General features: G+C 41.9%; 1 protein-coding gene across 1 annotated transcript; it reads left to right on the top strand.

Moving 5' to 3' along the window:
• LOC143960172 (tubulin alpha chain-like) lies at positions 1–18,098 on the top strand. The gene is made up of 4 exons (XM_077468485.1): positions 1–87; positions 2,196–2,418; positions 5,659–5,807; positions 16,892–18,098. The coding sequence occupies exons 1-4, from the start codon at positions 85–87 to the stop codon at positions 17,864–17,866; spliced, it is 1,350 nt and encodes a 449-aa protein (XP_077324611.1). The 5' UTR covers positions 1–84; the 3' UTR covers positions 17,867–18,098.
• Positions 18,099–19,516: the final 1,418 nt, after the last annotated feature.

The following is a 19,516-nucleotide window of genomic DNA, read 5'->3' as shown; positions in this document are numbered from 1 at the left end:
CTACTTAATAAATGGTGGAGAGCAGAGAACACTTGCTTTGTGTTCTGTAGCTAAATCATTGTGCTCAGTTCTCAGAACTCAACCATGGTGAGTACTTGGTTTCTTTTAATTGCTTCATGTAGGCCACTAGCATTTGTTGAAGACTTAGGGTTATTGGTATTGCACCGCATATTTTAAATGATTTTAAAACAAGTGAGCGTTTTAAGCTATGAAAAAAATAAATGACAATATCTATCACCCTTGCCCAGGTCTTTATATAGATATTGGGGGTGGTTGTTTGATGTGTAGGGTGATCAGAAAATGTTTTCCTTATTTGCTGCATGCTTCACCTAAGTTTGGATCTGAACTACTCCACCTGGTAGTTCGTAGCATACAGATGCTTCACCTGTAAAAACTAGGCCAACACCTTTTTGGTGTCCTGAATGTTAGACTTGTCCCTGGGTATATTTGATGTGCTAATGCACTATCTTAACTTTTTTTTGGCGCTAGAGCCTGTATAATAAATTAACGCTGCAAAAAAAAAAAAAAAAAAAAGTGCGCAGCACTTTATAACGTGGGACGGATAGTACAGTTTGAACACAATTCAATACAGGAGAAATCAGAGGGCCCTGCTTGCTAGAGCATTACAACCTAAATGCCATATTCCACTCTGGTCGCCCATCAGAAATGTTGGGTTTAAATTTAGCACAATACATCAAGATGATGCAGGCAGCACCACCATGAAGTAGTCCTAACCTATACAGTGCTCAATCTGCAAAAATGAAAGTACATACACACACGTACGTTGTACCATAAACACTCTTATTACATCTGCTAACTTGTATGCAAAAAAACGCAAGCTAGGTAACTGAACAAGTTAAGATCCTTTCAAAAACTGACAAAAGCATTCAATTTGACCATATCTAAGAAACTAGAGCTGACGTGGTTTAGCCAATGCTATTTTCTGAATTCACACCCCCAAATAACCCCAAGAACAGATCCAAAAACAAGGCACCGACAAAAGAGTCTGAACAAATTTTTTTTTTTTTTTTTTTTTTACCGCTTAACAAAAAAAATGTCTGCTGCCAAGAGGAAAGGCTTCTAGGAGTTTGCAAAACGTCCTGTGTGTATGAGTCCTAAAAATGTCTTTGTGCAGGTCACTCTAAACCTGTGGTTCTCAACTCCTGTCCTCAGGACCCACTTACAGCCAAGATCTTAACTATTACCTTGGGAAACTGCAGACTATAATACTGCGATCACTGAGCAGCAAATAAATATTTCCCTGTGATGTACTTGCAAACCTGTCATGTTAGTGGGTCCTGAGCACAGGAGTTAAGAACCACTGCTCTAAGCCCTTTTCCCTGCAAAAGCTCCAGTTTTTGTTTTGGACTTAAGTCACTGCTAAGGCAATAGGAGTTATGCCTCTTCCCATTTACTGAATTATAGCAAATTGATGCTTACATAATTTCAGATATGCAAATCAAGAATCATTCAAGTTGAAAGGATCATTCACCTTCTAGAGCAGTACCAAGAAACCAAGCATTAGGCCTCATGCACATTGGACATTTTTTTTTTTTGCCCAAACTCTGCTGCTCCTGGACATTAGCAGTGGGGTTTTTTTTCTGCCTCTAAAAGCCCCTGCCAATAAACACTGTTAAAAGCCTATGTGTGCATGGACACAGGCTAACATGCAGGGGGGAAGAAAACCACCGGACACGTCTAGGAGCAGCTGTAAAAATGTCCAATGTGCATGAGGCCTAATGCTTGGTTTCTTGGTACTGCTCTAGAAGGTGAATGATCCTTTCAACTTGAATGATTCTTGATTTGCATATCTGAAATTATGTAAGCATCAATTTGCTATAATTCAGTAAATGGGAAGAGGCATAACTCCTATTGCCTTAGCAGTGACTTAAGTCCAAAACAAAAACTGGAGCTTTTGCAGGATGTATACATTGGCCTGGATTGGAATAAGTAGGTAGACCACAGAAGTTGACCTCTCGGCAAACCTGGGATGCTCACCTTGGGTGCCAGAGGACTTTGCAATGCTTTTGGCAGTGTTCTTATGTCCTCTGTCCATTCTCAATTACTAGGAAATGTGGTTTATCTATCTTTTTGTCTGCTAAACTGTAATGTCATCTGCAGATTGGTTTTTAGAAACTGAATATAGGATTAAGACCTTATCTAGACAAGACCTGAAAGCTGTTTTTCTATTGCAGAGGGAATGTTTATCTATCCATGTTGGCCAGGCTGGAGTTCAAATGGGAAGCGCTTGCTGGGAACTTTATTGCTTAGAGCATGCAATTCAACCAGATGGCACAATAGCAACTGAGAAGACGACTGAAAGTGCTGATTCTTCTTTTTCCACCTTCTTCAGTGAGACTGGGAAAGGAAAGTATGTTCCAAGATGTGTTTTCATTGACTTGGAGCCAACTGTTATCGGTACGGTAATTCTTAAGCTTATTTAATCAATGAAAGCCTGGTGTATTGTATCTGTTGTGGCTCTAAAAAAAAAAAAAGAAAAGCTTTATAGGTTGGAGTAACTGAGTGCTGACCAAGGGACACCCCTTATTTTGCAGGCCCTGTTTTACATTTGTATAACCCATTGGCCCAAAAAAAAAAGTTCTGTGGGGTAGACATAGTTGGTCTGTAACTTGAGTGTTCAGTAAGGACACATACTTTGCTTTTAATAACTTTAAGTACTATTGGCTGCTGAGGTGCTCTTATTGATGTAGGACAGGGGTGCCCAACCTTTTGAGGAGAGAGGGCCACTTTAGCGCCTTGGTAACCGGTCGCGGGCCACAATGAGCGTAGCAGGCAGATGGCAGGTCTGTGTCCACTATGCATATGTAGAGCAGACATGGATGCAGCCCGCTCTACCCTAAGGTCCCTCCAATCTGCTCAGACAAAAGGGGACAGATCCCCTTCTGTTTTTTTTTTTTTTTTTTTTTTTTTTTTTTAAAGCAGATGGGATTGCAGATATGTGGGTGTAAGCAGACACCTGTCTTTTTCTGCCGCTCTATAGAGATGAATGGAGGGTCTGCCTGAAAAACAGACCGGTAGACCCGATCGTGTGAAAGGGGCCTAAGGCTGCTTTCACACTGATGCACAGCAGTTTACCTGCATCTCAACTGACCTTGATCTTCACTTCTTCCTCATGATTCCTGCAGTCCCCCAGGTGGTTATAACTGGTGGCTGCTGCTGCCTGTCCTCCAGGGCTGGTACTGCTGTTGGGTGCTGCTGGCTGGTACTTGTGCTGGCTGCTGTCTGATATCACAGGAAGCATGCGCATGCAGTAGAGAGCAGAGCCGATGTACATTTGGTATCACTCCGCCTGTGAAGGAGCCGGTGCCATACAGGAAGCATCGACTCTGCTTCCTCCAGTGGCGGCTCTGTTGTTCGCGCTGATACTCGGAGATAGTGGGCCGGTAACCCGCGATCTGGGCTTGCCGACCTGCCATCTCAGAGCAAGACGGGCCACATTGGAGAGCACCGGTTGGCCACCCCTGATGTAGGCGGTCAACAGTACTTGGACTGTACACCTCTTCTGCGCACATTCCCAGATTTGAGATGTCAAGGCCATTAAGGGGGGAGGGGGCTAATCTGAGCCAATGCAGTGGCAAGGGTTTTTCATTAAGGCCTGTTTCAAAGGGGGGGCTTCAGCTTGTATCTTGTACAGGAACACTTGCATTTGCAGAGCCTTCAGAAAGCTTTGTTGTAGCGTTTAAAGTACTTTCAACTCCAGTTTGTAAATGTTGAACATGGATCCAAATGGGTGTGCTGATAGCAGCTTGTTTAAAGCAGCAAGCAGGCTTTCAACAAGTTTTAGGGCTGGATTAACACTGCAGCACACTCCTGGTCACAAGAGTCCAATGTGTCCCCATTCACCATTTCGGGTCCAATTTCAGCCCAAAGTTTTTTGACTGCATTCGGACCAAAATACACACAGGACTCCTGTGCAATTCGCACCAAAGGCACTGCAGAGATGTGTGAACTGACTCTGCAGAGAGCTGGTCAGTCTCCTGACATTTGGAAAAACCCACATCCAATTTGCAATAATGCGAACTAAGCCTAAAGCAGTTGTAAGGGCAAAAGGGCATGCGCCGTGGACAGTGGTGGCTGTCTTCAGGTAAATATCTCCTAAACTGTATAGGTTTAGGAGATATTTCTTGGACCTACAGGTTAGCCTTAATCTAGGCTTACCTGTAGGTCAAAGTGGTTTGTAAGGGTTTACAACCACTTTAAGAATTTCTGAAGCCTGCTAGCAGCTTGTTTAAAATGGTAATCAGCACTCCATTAGTATCAGTGTTTACAAACTGGAGCTACATGGATCTTTAAATGTTTCAGCAAATGCTTGGTCAAAACTTGCTGCTTTACACTGCTTAGGCTGGGTTCACACTGGTCCGGTGAGCTCTGTTTGCCGCTTCAAGTCTGTTTTCAGTCCGCATTTTTGGCTGACATGTACCAGAAGACATGCAGGACTCATTTGAAATTCACTCCGCAGGCACCCCTGAGATGTGTGAACTGATTCCATAGAAAGCTGGTCAGTCTCCTGACATGCAAATTGGATGTGGAGAAATTGGCATTAGTGTGAACCCAGCCTTATACAAGCTGAAGCATGTGACCGGTCCACCAGTTCTTGTAACCCCCGACACACAGGACATTTATGGCAGCAGGGGCAGATGGGTAACATTTATGAAGGAAGATTTCACCTAACTGAAGAGGCATTAGCACAAGGGACACATTACACGGACTGTAAGTTCTGTCCCTTGTACTGATTTTTAGTTTTTTTTTTTTTTTTTTTTTTTTTCTGCATTTTAAAACCAAATACTCTGCTACATAACTCCCAAAGCTGTTTGGGCTGTTGGGCCTCCTGCATGCTGGACTTTATAAATATTGTTGCTGCATTAACATTCCATAATTTTTATTTATTTTTTGCGAGAAAACACAAGCTATGGGAACACTTAAACACCGGCTAGCCACGTTTCTTGGCATTTGGTAAATTTTTACAGCTCAAAACCCACTAGTTCTGGACTTTTTTTTTTTTTTTTTTTTTTCCCAGCCCAAAAAAGCTGATAAAAGCCTGTGTGCATGGACACCTAGGATAACATGCTTGGGCATTCACTGGCTATAGAAAAAAAGCCAAAAACAGCCGGTGTAAAAACTTCCATTGTGCATGAGGCCATAGCAGCACCAAATTGCAAAGCTCCTCTTTATTCTACCCCTACTGTAACCTTAGACTGAGTATAGCCTCAAAGAAAAATATACGTAATACACATAACGGTACCATCATCCCAATTGATAATTGTCAAGAAATCAGTACAGTTGCTGAGGCTGCTCCCTTAGTATCCACACCCAAAAATTTTTGTTTTATAAGGACTATCTCAGGACTTGATAAAAAAAATACACAAGACTGTATTATAAAATATTACAGATAATTTAATAAAGGCAAATTAAATCAAACATTCATAATGCTAAAATCATATACACCGCAGTTTAACAAACTACCGACAGGTAACCCTGTAAGGTTTCTGAAGAGGGGTATAGAAATGTTTCCTCTACTAGTTTCTTTACTGTAACCAGTAAAAAATCTACAAGAAAAGTTTGCTATTCTAAAACTTGAAAATGAAGGGTTGTCTCAAACTGGCATGACGACAATATTTGTATGCCTTATTTTTCCAGATGAAGTTAGATCTGGAGCGTACAGACAGCTGTTCCATCCAGAGCAACTTATATCAGGCAAAGAAGATTCTGCAAATAATTATGCTCGTGGGCACTACACAGTTGGCAAGGAGTTAATAGAGCAAACACTTGATAGGATACGAAAACTGGCAAGTATCATATATTTTACTACTATTCAGAAAAGCTATTGTTTGTGTTCTAATGCCGTGTACACATGACTGGACTTTCTGGCAGACTAGGGCCAACCGGACTGGGCCACACACAATCGCACCAAAGTCCAAATGATTCTAACATGATGACGTACGACTGGACTAGAATAAGGAAGTTCATAGCCAGTAGCTAATAGCTGCCCTAGCGTTGGGTTTTTGTCCGTCCGGATTAGCATACAGACGAACAGATTTTCAACCGGACTCAAGTCCATCGGAAAGATTTGAAACTCTCTAAATCTATACTGCATCTGAAGCCCACACACGATTGAATTGTTCAGTGGATTAGTTCCGTCGGACCTTTGCTGTCAAAGTCTCTGGTAGTGTGTACACGGTATAAGACCTTATATCTCCATTAGATTCTCCCTGCTACCTCTTGAATAAAAAAAAAAAAAAAAAAAAAAAAAAGTTTCTAAACCCTGGCCTGCAGCCTCAAGTTCTATGGAAAAGATGGCTCTGCCTACCGTTGGGCAAATTTGTTGCCAATATTGAGCTTTCTGTACTGTCACTTGGCATCCCAAATTGTGTGTCCGGTTAGGTGGTTCTGCCCCTCTTAATTGTAGTAACCATGTTAATTATAGATGTAGGAAAAAAATTTATTCGACTGAGGAATTTTTTCTTTAGTGGCAATCCCTTCTAGGGGAACCTTGTTCTATATTTATAATGCAGGTTTGTTTTTTCCTTTTTTACAAATCCACTGTACAGCAAGCTTTAAAAAGCATTTGTAGAGCTAAGTTTTCAAGCCTTTAATGCCCAACTTTGGGTTTGATATGACTATTAAACACGTGAATGGGGCGATTTCTGCATTGCCCCACAGCAAAGTTCAATGCACACTGTTCCAGTATGGTGGAACAGCATTTAGGGGGCTACAACAAGCAGTGAGGTGTGATATTGCCTGTTAAAACACCTCTGAAAAGGGGCCAGAGTGTAAATGGCTTTTCAGTGAAGCAGCAGTACAAGAGAATGGCCTTCCGGAGAGAATGTCAGAAGAGAGCCACCTAATTCTTGGTGACAGTCAAATGGTGGTCATGGGGAGATACTTGGCTCTGTTTGAATTGTTCAGGGCTCTGCTAATCATTTTATAGCATCCTCCCCCCAACACACAACTCTGCTTTATTGCATGTGATGGAGAATTTGTCAGGAGTTATCAGACTGATGACATAAAAATGGGGCAGGAGAAAGCTACAGGATGTAGTGCTGTGAAGAGAGAACAAAATAATGCAGGTATGTGCCCAGCTCAAATTTCAGGAATCGGGTTTACATCCACTTTAACCCTTTCCTGACCAGCGGCCGCAGTTCTGCAGCAGGTTGGCTCCCCTGGGCGTAACCATGTAACTTTACGTCGGGTCGCCTTTTGACCACTAGGAGGCCTGTGGCGCCACGACGCTGGAGCTGATGCGAGTGATTGCTCGGAGGAGGAGACAGCTCATGTGTTCATACAAAGTATGAACATCAATCTCTCTCCTCCCCCCTAGTTGGTCCCATCCCCCAGTTGGCACACGCACTAGGGGAACACGATAAACCCCTTGATCCCTCCTAGTGTTAACCCGTTCTCTGACAGTGGCATTTGTATAGTAATCCATGTATTTTTTATGTGGGAGACTGTTAGTCGATGAGGGATTCAGAATCGGATAAAAGAATAATGTTCGTTGATATCGCTTTGTCATAATAAGATGATTCGTTATGAAGTTAAAGACCCAGGAAGTCAGCACAGGGGTGGTGGGAGCCCCTCATAATGAACACAACGGGTACAAACCCAAGAAGTCTGCACAGCACAGGGATGGAGGGGAGCCCCTCATAATGAGCATAAATTTGTTGACGACTGGCATATTGAGAGGGGTTTTTTTTTTTTTTTTTTTTTTCTTCTTAAATTAATCATAACAACCGTTCGTAATTGTTACAAAAAGTTAACAAACCTAAAATAGTATTTCAGACACTAATTAACGGCTAATAAGAAACTAATTTATTGACGGCACATGTCTAATAAATTTTGTCACTACGTTCACGAACAGCCACATTTGAAAGGACGTACCTAATAATTTAAGTTGGTTATTGTTTAGACTTTCGGATTTTCATTCTTTTGAGTTTTTGGATTTTTGAAAAACTTTCAAAGCAAGGTTGTGTGTTTATTTTTATTTTATTTTTATTTTTTTTTCATTCAAAAACAAATTTGGAACAAAACTAATTAGCCAGACTAGGATTTTAGACTAGATATGTACAAGGGCCAGGCCCTGTATTGCTCATGCTACTTCTAGGATGCTAGGGGGAGTTTATACTTACTTATTTTATTTTTTTTACACTACTGGCAAATTATGTAATGTGGTCAGACGGCACAACCTTATTCTTGTTTCAGAAGATTGGCTATATTCCCTTCAACGTGAGTCTTTTTATTCAGGAGATTATATATGCACTCTGAGTTGGATGAAATTGATTTCCGATTCATTTATGATTTGGAGATTGCTAAATCCCTCTCCATTCAACCCAAACACAATATACAGAAATTGTTTCACTTTTATGCCTTACTGTATTGATTGCAATATGTTTACGTGTGTGTGTGTGTTTTTTTTTTTTTTGTTTTTTTTTTTTTTGAGAAATATTAATGCAGCATAACAAAATGGATCAGAAGAAACTTTTTAATCCATTATTTTGGATGCTTCAAACGTTAACAAAAGACCCAAACTATCACAACATGCCATCCAAATGAATACAAATTTTGTTTGGTCCTAATTTTTTTTTTTTTTTTTCAGGTTCATTAAAATTTGTACTATTGTATACATTTGAATAACAAAATTGTCTAAATTTCGATTCGTCATGAATCTTTAAGTGACAATTGTGTGGTTGTGTGCCACTGTACCCAAACAAAATAGATTTTTTTTTTTAACTATAAATTAAAACCTTTTTGAAAACCTTTTTGCTATAATATATCTGCAAAAAAAGTAAAACAAACTTCATCAGTTTAGGCCAACATGTATTCTACATATTTTGTATAAAAAATAAAAAAAGCGTATATTTTGGTTTTCGCAAAAGTTATAGCGTCTACAAAATGGCATATTTATGGCATTTTTTATTTAAGCGGGACTGCGACAGTGTGGTGCACTAGTCGGACACATGACTTGATTTTATTTTTTATTTTATTTTTTTGTGGGACCAGTGCTATAAAAAATGCATTGATTACCGTATAAATCACACTGGCAAGGAAGGGGTTACGTTTAACTGGGAGTTGTTCCTAACTCTGGGGGGAGGGAATGGGATCTGTGGGTTTTTTTTTTTTTGTTTTCCTTTCTTTCTTTACAATGCAATACTCCCAACGCATATGTTCCTGCACAAACAGCTGTATCTTAAACTGGGTACTGAAATGGCCAACTGCTGGAACCGACTGCAATCGTGAGAAGTATCACCAGCACACTGGGATCTCAAATTTTTATCGCATAGTATCAAAAAAATAAATAGAAGCAATGTCTCAGCCACGCAGAACCCCCTTCATCAGGCATGTGACCTGTTTGTTTTTACATTGACAGCTGTAATGCATGTGGCCACAGACCGCGGCCACATGCATTAGCTCCCGTGCAGCATGTGCGCTATAGCTCTTAAAGGAGCCGACGTATAGGTATGGCAATTTGTGGGAACGAGACAACCTACCATGGTATGACGGTGGCTGGTCGGCAAGCGGTTAAAATGCACTGGAAAGCATCCGGTGTTAAACGGCTTTAAAGCAGCAAACCTCAATGCAGAAATGTTTATGCTTCCTAGATGACTGGATTTTTTAAAATCTAAACGCAGGTATGCGTGTGTGAATTAATGAGCGCCAGTCACAACATAAGAATGCATAGCCACATTGACTTATCTTCCTTTCCTTCGCTTTGTACAATACACAAACTTTTAACTTGCCAGGGCCTTATTGGCCGCTTCCTGACCAACCTCCGCAGTTATACTGCGGCAGGTTGGCTCCCCTGTACAAGCCAACATGGCTATGTCGGCTGGTGGGGTCGGGATAGCAGGCGCGTGCCCACTACACAGTGGGGGGGGGGGGGGGTCCCGATGCTTGTGGTCATTGCGATCATGAGCAGGAGACACAGAACAGGGGTGTGTGTGTCTGTGTGTAAACACACAAATCCCTGTTCTGAGAGTGACATATCGTTTGTTCCTATTAGCTAGGTACCACGATCCGTCACTTCCTCTAGTCAGTCCCCTCCCCATTCAGTTAGCATCACCTCCCAGGGAACAGTTAACCCCTAGATCACCCCTAGTGTTAACCCCTTCACTGCCAGTGACACTTTTACTGTAATGCTTATTTTTTTTCATCGCTGCAGTAATGCCAATGGTCCCAAAAGTGTCAAAATTGTCTGTGTCCACCATGTTGCAGCTGTGATAATCAGATTTCTACCATTGCTAAAAGTAAAAATAATGCTATAAATCTATCCCGTTTTGTAGAAGCTATAGCTTTCGTGCAAACCAATCAATATATGCTTTATTTTATATATTTTTTTCAAAATTGTTTGTTTTATAGCGCAAAAAATGCAGAGGCGATCAAATACCACAAAGAAAGCTCTGTGTAGGGGGGGGGGGGGGGGAGAAAGACGTTATTTTTTGTTTGGGTACAACATTGCACAACCATGCAGTTGTTGGTTAAAGCAATGCAGTGGCGATTTGCAAAAAGTGCTCTGGTCAGGAAGGGGGTGAATTCTTCTGGGGCTGAAGTGGTTAATTCATTGATGAGACACCAGGCCCTTTCCATTAACCCAGTGTTTCTCAAATCCAGTCCTCAGGCCCCCCCCAACAGGTCATGTTTTCAGGATTTCCCTCAGATGAAAGGGCTGTGGTAATTGCTAAGGCAGTGAAACTGATCAAATCACCTGTGAAAAATAATGGAAAACCTGAAAACATGACCTGTTGGGGGGGGAGGGGGGGGCCTGAGGACTGGATTTGAGTGACTGGAGTTCTTCTAGACGCTTGCAACTTCCTCCCCAATCGTAAATTCCGTAGCAATACACAACCCTTTAAAGATTGGCTAGCAGCCAAAACTCTAACACTTCAGCATATTTTATAACTCATGAAATGGCACAGCAAGAATATGGACATATTTATCTCCCCTCAGTTTGTAGTGTGTTGAACCCAAGCACCGCTACTCTAGGAGTACTGGGAGCGGGACCAGCCCAACTTCTCTCCTAGACAAAATGGGCATCCGAAACCTGTCAAATTTTTATATTCATGGCAAAGCTAAATTCAGGCTTGACTTTATTATTTATAGTGCCAACAGCTTGCACAGCACTTTACAACATGAGGGCAGACAGTACGCTTACAATACAAATCGATACAGGAGGGATCAAAGGGCCCTGCTCGTTAGAGCTAACAATCTAAAAGGGAGGGTCAAGTAGAAACGAAAGGTAATAACTGTGGGATGAGCTGATGGAGAAAATGAAAATTTTGTTGTGGGTAGGGTAGGCTTCTCTGAAGAGGGGTTTTCAGGGATCGTCTAAAAGCTAATAAAGTAGGATATAAGCAGACAGATTGGGGTAGGGCATTCCATAGGATTGGAGAGGGTTTGGAAAAGTCCTGGAGGCGAGCATGGGAGGAGGTGACAAGGGAGCTAGAGAGCAGGAGGTCTTGAGAGGAACGAAGAGAACGAGTAGGTTGGTATTTAGAGGCTAGTGATGTAGCTGAGGGTGAATTTGTGGATGGCTTTGTACATAGTATTTTGAATTTAATTCTATGGCCAAGCGGAAGCCAGTGGCGAGATTGACAGGAGTAACAGACACAGAGCGATTGGTGAGGTAGATGAGTCTGGCAGGAGCATTCATGATGGATTGAAGAGGTGATGGCCTATGTAGAGGTAAGCCAATGACAAGGGCTTTGTCATTGGCTGGAAAGGGGCGTATTTTGGAGATGTTGTGGAGGTTGAGGCGGCAGGATTTGAACAGTGGTTGGACATGTTGCTTAACCACTTAAGGACCGCCTCCTGTACATATACGTCGGCACTTTGAAGAGGGATATCTTTGTAACGGCAGCAGCTGCTGCCACAACTGAGATGTCTATCTTTACAGGAGGCAGTCCTGTTTACAATAATGGTGGTCTCCATGGCGGGTTTGCTGTGAGATCACCATTGGCGGCGGGAGAAGGGCCACACCCTCCGCTGCTTACCGGAGCCGTTGGTAGTGGTGGAGGCAATCGGGTCCTTTCCTGCGCTGTGTATGGAGACGAGTGAGGCCAAGATGGCCCCCACTCATCTCTATACCATAGGAGGGTGGAAGCAATGTCAAAACGTCACTTCCGCCCATACCTCTTAAAGGAACCTTTTTTTTTTTTTTTTTTTTTTTTTTTTTAGTATATCTGATCCGATGACTTTTTGACCCCAGATCTCATATTTCAGAGGACTTGTCATGCTTTTTTTTTTTTCTATTACAAGGGATGTTTACAATTATTCCTTGCATTAGAAATAAGTGATCCCTTTATTTTTATTTTATGGTGTAAAAATCAAGTAAAATAAGAAAAAAGTTAAAACGCCACATCCCGACAAGCTTGCGAGCAGAAGTGAACGCATACGTGAGTAGCATCTGTATGTGAAAACTATAGTCAAACCACAAATGTCACTTATGGAGATTTTTGAGGGTAAATGTTTGACACCATTCCACGAGCGGGTGCAATTTTGAAGCATGACATGTTTGGTATCAATTTATTCAGCGTAACATCTTTCACAATATAAAAAAAATTGGGCTAATTTTACTGTTTTTTTTTGTTTTTGTTTTTAAGTGAATTTTTTTCAAAAAGTGCGCTTGTAAGACCACTGCACAAATACGGTGTGAAAGTATTGCAGTGCCCGCTATTTTATTCTCTAGGGTTTTAGAAAAAAACAATGTTTGGGGGTTCTAAGTAATTTTCTAGCAAAAAAAAATGTTAAACATGTAAACAGTCTGAAAGAGGCCTGGTCCTTAAGTGGTTAAAGGCGAGTTCAGAGTCCAGGACAACACCTAAAACCTTGGCATGTGGGGATGGGCTTATAGTTGCGCCATCAATTTTTGACAGATCAGGGGAATGGGGCATATGGGGGAGGAAAAATTATAAGTTTGGTTTTGGATAAATTGTGTTTGAGCAAGTGGTGTGACATCCAGACTGATTCAATCTGATAGCAAATTGGTGATACGTGAGGAGATGAGAGGGAGTGAGCTGAGGGGTAGAGAAATAGATTTGGGTGTCATCAGCATAGTGATGGTATTAGAAGCCATGGGAGGCTATCAGCTGACCCAGGGAGAAGGTGTAGCTTGAAAATAGAGGTCCAAGAACAGAACCTTGGACCCCAACAGAGGAAGAGGAGAGGAGAAAGTAGAGTTGTAACAAATGCTAAATTTGCAGTTGGATAAGTAGGAAGAGAACCAGCAAAGAGTAAAATCGTGGAGACCAAAGGCGTGGTGTTTTTTGAGGGGGGTCAACTGTATCAAAGGCAGCAGAGGTCCAGGAGAAGGAGTACAGAACAGTCTCTTTGGTTTTGGCCGTTCGTAGATTGTTTTGTTTTTAGGAGAACTGTTTCTGTGGAGTGTTGAGGACGAAATCCAGACTGAAGGGGATCAAGAAGGCCATTATCAGCAAGGTGGACGCTAGGTAGTTTGTAGACCAGATGTGCAAGGAGTTTGGATAAGAAAGGGAGCAAAGAGATGGGGCGTAGTGTTAAGATTGGATGGGTCCAGTTAGAGCTTTTTAAGTATGGGTCTGACAAGTGCATGTTTTAGAGTTGGGGAAGAATGCCAGAAGAGGGAGAGATTGAAGATGTGGGTTAGAGTGTAGCATAGAGCCAAAGGGTGAACGTAGCATTTGTGAGGGAACAGGATCCAGAGGGCAGGTGGTAAGATGGGCATTAGCAAGTCGTTTTTCAACCCCACCACTATAGAGGAGGTTGCTAGAAGGAAGTAATGATTGTGCCTGTGGGCATGAAATATAAAGCGTGGAGGGCATCTAACAGATCTCCTGTTTGAAGTGGTTGGTGATCTCCTGGGCAGTGAGTACTACGTGTCTTTTTTTTTTATTTTTTTTTTATTTATTTTTTGGACTTCTAGTATGTTTGCCAAGGTTGAGGGGGTCTGGGCTTGATTCTGTGTAGTGAGGGGGGCCAGCGAGGACAGAAGTGGTAAGGTTGGTGCAGCATAGGGGTGAGATGTTGTCTTAGAGGTCAAGAGTAGAGAAGGGTTGAAATTACTATAGAAGATTTTATCTGGGGCATAGTCTTAAACAGGATGACCTCCCAGAAACCACTTCTCAGACACGTAATTGGTCATATGGCCTCTGTCAACACCTCTTTGACACCAGAGAAAAGGGGAATGCCAGGACAGTTTGACAGCTCTTGTACTATCAAGCAACTGAAGCACGTTATGAGAGCCAATTTACCACCTTGCTCATTGACTGAAATCTGCTGAAACAGGACTTTACAAGTATCCATCATTTTCAACTTTTTTTTATTTATGCTGTTTCTTAACACCCTTTCTGTAAATTTTATTTGCTTGATTTTGTTTTTTACTAAACCATATTTTGAAAAGTGTTAAACTGTTTCTAAAGCTTTTAATGCAAACTAGGAGTCCCTGCCTCTTGAGAGATAGTCTAAATCTTTTAATATACTGGTCTGTGGTGACAATGTGTGTTACAGAAGTTTATTCTAAATTCATAGTATTGCTAATCTTGTGGAAGTTTTGACCCTTCAAAAAGTAGGTGGTGGCAGATTTAAAGAGTTAACTGACCCAGTGACAATCTCTCTCAGGCTACTGGCACCTAGATTGTGGCCCTGCAAGATGGAAAATCTGGGTGCAGCCTAGAGTTGGCCAGTCCTTTGTCACAAGTTGGTGAGAAGGGCAGGGGTCTGATACCGCAATTGCTGCTCTCTCCATGCACAAGGTAACTGGCCTTGGTCGTCCCCTCCTGTGGTTTTCTGCAGGCAGCTTGTGATAAGTGGACCTTCTGGGTCCTTCTATAGTTCTGATGTGAAGCACAGTAATGATGGCATGATGTATACCTCCCAACTTTTTGAAATGGGAATGAATACCCCCTAGCAGGAGTATGTAGGCATAGTACACGACCCTTAAAAGAATTGTACAAAAAAATTGGTTAAACCCAAAAGTGCTTTTAGAAATTGGATGAAAGGTTTAGCAATGTGAAATAGTTTTGACAAGTAGTGCATTTTATATGTAACTATATACCAACTCTCACAAAAGTACATCCCTCATGTTTGTAAAAAAAATTAAATTTTTTTTATTTTTTCATGTGACAGCACTGAAGAAATTACTTTGCTAAAATGTAAAGGAGTGAGTGTACAGCTTGTAAAAGTGTAAGTTTGCTGTCCCTTCAAAATAACTTTAAATGGCTGTGTTTTATTTTAAAGAACAAAACCAAAGCTTTACAATAACAAACATGTCATACTTGCCTCCACTGTGCAGTTCGTTTTGCACAGAGTGGTCCCGATCACGGTCTTCTGGGGTCCCTCGGTGGTGCTATCGGCTCCTCCCCCCACATTGTATAATCCCCAGCGCCCATGTCATCATTGGATTTGATAACGGCACAGTCATTGGCTCCCACTGCTGTCAATCTCTCCAATCAAGAGCAGAAAACCCCGGGCAGAAAAAGAGCACATCTCTGCCATGGGAATTACAAGGCTCAGGTGAGTAAAACTGGGGGGCGAGGGGGCCAGCCACTGTCAGAAGTGTGTGGGGGGGGGGGGGTTCACCTTTAATGTATCGGATGCATTAAAAGAAAAACATGACTTTTGTTGTCTAAACCTCTGGCAACAAAGGTGAGTACACCCTTATCGAAAAATGTCCAAATTGCTCTTGCTCTCAAAGATGGGCTAGGCTATGGTAAGATTGCCAAAACCCTGAAACTGAGCTATAGCAGTTTAACAGGACAGGTTCCGCACAGAACAGGCCTCACCATGGTCGACCAAAGAAGTTGGTTGCACATACTCGGCATCGTATCCAGAGGTTGTCTTTGGGAAATGTATGTATGGGTGCTCCAGAGGTTGGAGGTGTCAGCCTGTCGGTGCTTAGACCATTCGACACACACTGCATCAAATTGGTCTGCATGGCTGTCCTCCCAGAAGGAAGCCTCTTCTAAAAATGATGCACAAGAGAGCCTGCAAACACAATCTGTGATCCTGTGGCCTGAGACCAAGATAAACGTATTTGGTTAAGATGGTGTGTGTGTGTGGCAGCAACCAAGTGAATACAAAGAAAAGTGTGTCTTGCCTACAGTTAAGCATGGTGGTAGGAGTGTTGTCTGGGTCTGCATGAGTGCTGCTGGCACTGGGGAGCTACAGTTCATTGAGGGAACCATGAATGCCAACATGTACTGTGACATACTGAAGCAGAGCATGATCCCCTTCCTTCAGAGACTGGGCAGCAGGGCAGTATTCCAACAGAACGACCCCAAACGCACCTCTAAGATGACCAATGTCTTGCTAAAGAAGCTGAGGGTAAAGGTGATGGCTTGTCTCCAGACATAAACTCTATTGAGCATCTGTGGGGCATCCTCAAACTGAAGGTGGAGGAGCACAAAGTCTCAAACATCCACCAGGCTTGTGATGTTGTCATGGTGGTGGACTCCAGTGGCAACCTGTAAAGCTCTGGTGAACTCCATGCCCAAGAGGATTAAGGCAGTGCTGGAAAATGGTGGCCACACAATATTGACACTTTGTCCCAATTTAGACATTTTCACTTGGGGGTATACTCGCTTTTGTTGCCAGCAGTTTAGACATTTGCTGTGGTACAGCAAATTGACACTGTTATATAAGCTGTACTTTAAATTGTAGCAAAGTGTAATTTCTTCAGTGTTGTCACATGAAAAGATGTAGTAAAATATTTACAAAAATGAGGTGTACTCACTTTTGTGAGGGACTGTCCCTCCTAATCAGACAGTTAGGAGCTATGCAATAGCATTTGTTGCACACGGTGGCTTTATACATCTTTGGAGCGATAGATATATTTTAATATAATTTTTTTTTTTTGAGAGTTCAGCTTTAAGATTCTACCAACAAACTTTTTTGCATTCTCTTCCAGTCTGAACAATGCTATGGACTTCAAGGATTTTTGGTCTTCCACAGTTTTGGAGGTGGCACAGGTTCTGGTTTCACTTCTCTATTAATGGAGCGTCTGTCGGTGGATTATGGAAAGAAATCGAAATTGGAGTTTTCAGTTTATCCTGCCCCAAAGATCTCTACTGCAGTGGTAGAACCATATAATTCTATTCTGACAACTCACACCACTTTAGAGCATTCAGACTGTGCCTTTATGGTAGACAACGAAGCAATCTATGATATTTGTAACTCAAATCTGAATATTGAGCGCCCCACTTATACTAACTTGAATAGATTAATTGCCCAGATTGTTTCTTCCATCACAGCCTCTTTGAGGTTTGATGGGGCATTGAATGTGGACTTGACAGAGTTCCAGACTAATTTGGTGCCTTATCCGCGAATCCATTTCCCGCTGGTCACATATTCCCCCATAATATCAGCAGAGCGGGCTTGCCATGAGCAATTATCTGTGCCAGAGATCACCAATGCTTGCTTTGAATTTTCAAATCAGATGGTGAAATGTGATCCTCGACGTGGTAAATATATGGCTTGCTGTCTGTTGTATAGAGGTGATGTGGTGCCAAAAGATGTCAATGCTGCAATAGCTGCAATTAAGAACAGAAGATCTGTCCAGTTTGTAGACTGGTGTCCTACTGGATTTAAAGTGGGAATAAACTACCAGCCCCCTACTGCAGTCCCGGGAGGAGACCTGGCCAAAGTCCAACGTGCCGTCTGTATGCTGAGTAACACTACAGCCATTGCAGAGGCCTGGGCAAGGCTAGATCACAAGTTTGATCTCATGTATTCTAAGAGGGCATTTGTACACTGGTATGTGGGAGAGGGCATGGAGGAAGGAGAGTTCTCTGAAGCAAGGGAGGATATGGCTGCTCTAGAAAAAGATTATGAAGAAGTGGGAACAGAATCTGGTGGTGGAGATGAAGAGGAAGAAGAAAACTAACAGTTTAGCTTAATTTCTAAGCACACAGTCTAAGTGTTGAACTTAAAGACTGCTGTTATATTGTACAGTGACAGTAAAACAAATCGAATGTAAATTATATTTGCATAGGAGCAGCCACTGTTTTGCTATGTAATAACTTTTTCCCCAGTGGCTTCTTTCATGGGGCATAAGACCCCTAAAAATGTGATATATTGTATTTCTGACTTTGTATTAATAAAAGCAATTAATTGTGGTTTGTGTGTTGGCTGTTTAGGGAAAAAAACAAAAGTATCAGCTGGTAGCCAAGCTAATGCTTACCTAACATAAAAGAAACACTAGAGCAACTATTGCTGACTATTTTTGAAAAATGCTGATTCTCTGGCCTCAATGCTTTGACTGTCTAGGTCAGTGATTTTGAAGCCAAAGATGATTTTATGAATGGAAAACGGGCTGTCCACTCTAAGGATTTTTTTTTTTTTATTATTCCCCCCCCCCTTAAGCTGGCCATGTGTTTCAAATCTTAGCAGTTTAAGAGATTTGCACCACTGTGGTTGCAGGAAAAAAATGCATTCTCTATGGCCTGTCTTGGGTTGGTGAATAAAGGATAAGTACTCCTTTTGTAGCATGTTACACCCATACTTGTACATGCAAAATACTGTGGTGTGGGATTTTTATTTTTTTGCTTGCTGGTGATTGGGTATTTCAACACATTCAAAAAAGCGAAGAGACAGTACCTTGCAAAGTGAACAGCCTGTTTTCCTTTAGTAAACTAAGCCCATAGTGCTCATAAAAACCCCAAGCATTTTATCAGCTTGATGAGCCAGTGGGTTTATATGAAGGTTTTGACCACCTAAAAGCTAAGTCTATATTCCTCAAAAGCCACAAAGGATATACATTAACTTTTTTGCACCAACTCTTTGCAAACCCATATTTGAAAAAGTAGTTGTAACTCTGACCATGGCCTGAACAATAGTCTGTGCAGAGGGTGGAATGTTGGAGGGACACAGCAGGGCCACCAATTATAGGCTGACTGCAGAAACGTAGAGGGGGCACCTACACTTGGGCAAAGTTTCATACTGAATTACTGCACAGATCTGTAATAGAAATAAGAAGCGCACACGTTGTTTTACTTAACCTTGCATTCGGCTTTAAAGTGGTTGTAAATGCTCTAAAAAGAAGGGGGGAACCCTGCAAGACAAAGGCATAATGGCTAGTATGCATCGCATGCTAGCTCATTATGAAATGCTTACCTTAGAATGATGCTGTTGCGGCGGTCCCCGTAAACCACTGTGACATGAGACATATCTCCTGAAATTATTTCCGTGTTTGTGGGCTCCTGTGCTGTGATTGGCCGGAAGCCACCGGTCACGGCACAGCTACGGAAGAATTGGCACAAGTGAGAAGTTTCTTCAGTGCTGATGACTGCATATGCGGATACAGTGAATATCTCCTAAACTGCACATTTAGGAGATATTCACGGTACCTACAGGTAAGCCTTATTATAGGCTTGCCTGTAGGTAAGTGGTGGTAAGTGTTTACAACCACTTTAATCACTTGTTTACTGGGCACTTGCACCCCTTTCCTGACCAGGCCAATTTCCAGCTTTCAGTGCTCACACTTTGAATGACAATTGCAGTTATGCAACACTATACCCAAATCAATTTTTTTTAT

Source organism: Lithobates pipiens, unplaced genomic scaffold (assembly GCF_037356315.1).
Source record: "Lithobates pipiens isolate NorthernLeopardFrog02 unplaced genomic scaffold, aLitPip1_a1.2 Scaffold_8, whole genome shotgun sequence".
Taxonomy (NCBI): domain Eukaryota; kingdom Metazoa; phylum Chordata; class Amphibia; order Anura; family Ranidae; genus Lithobates; species Lithobates pipiens.
This window is presented reverse-complemented; position numbering and strand designations above follow the sequence as displayed.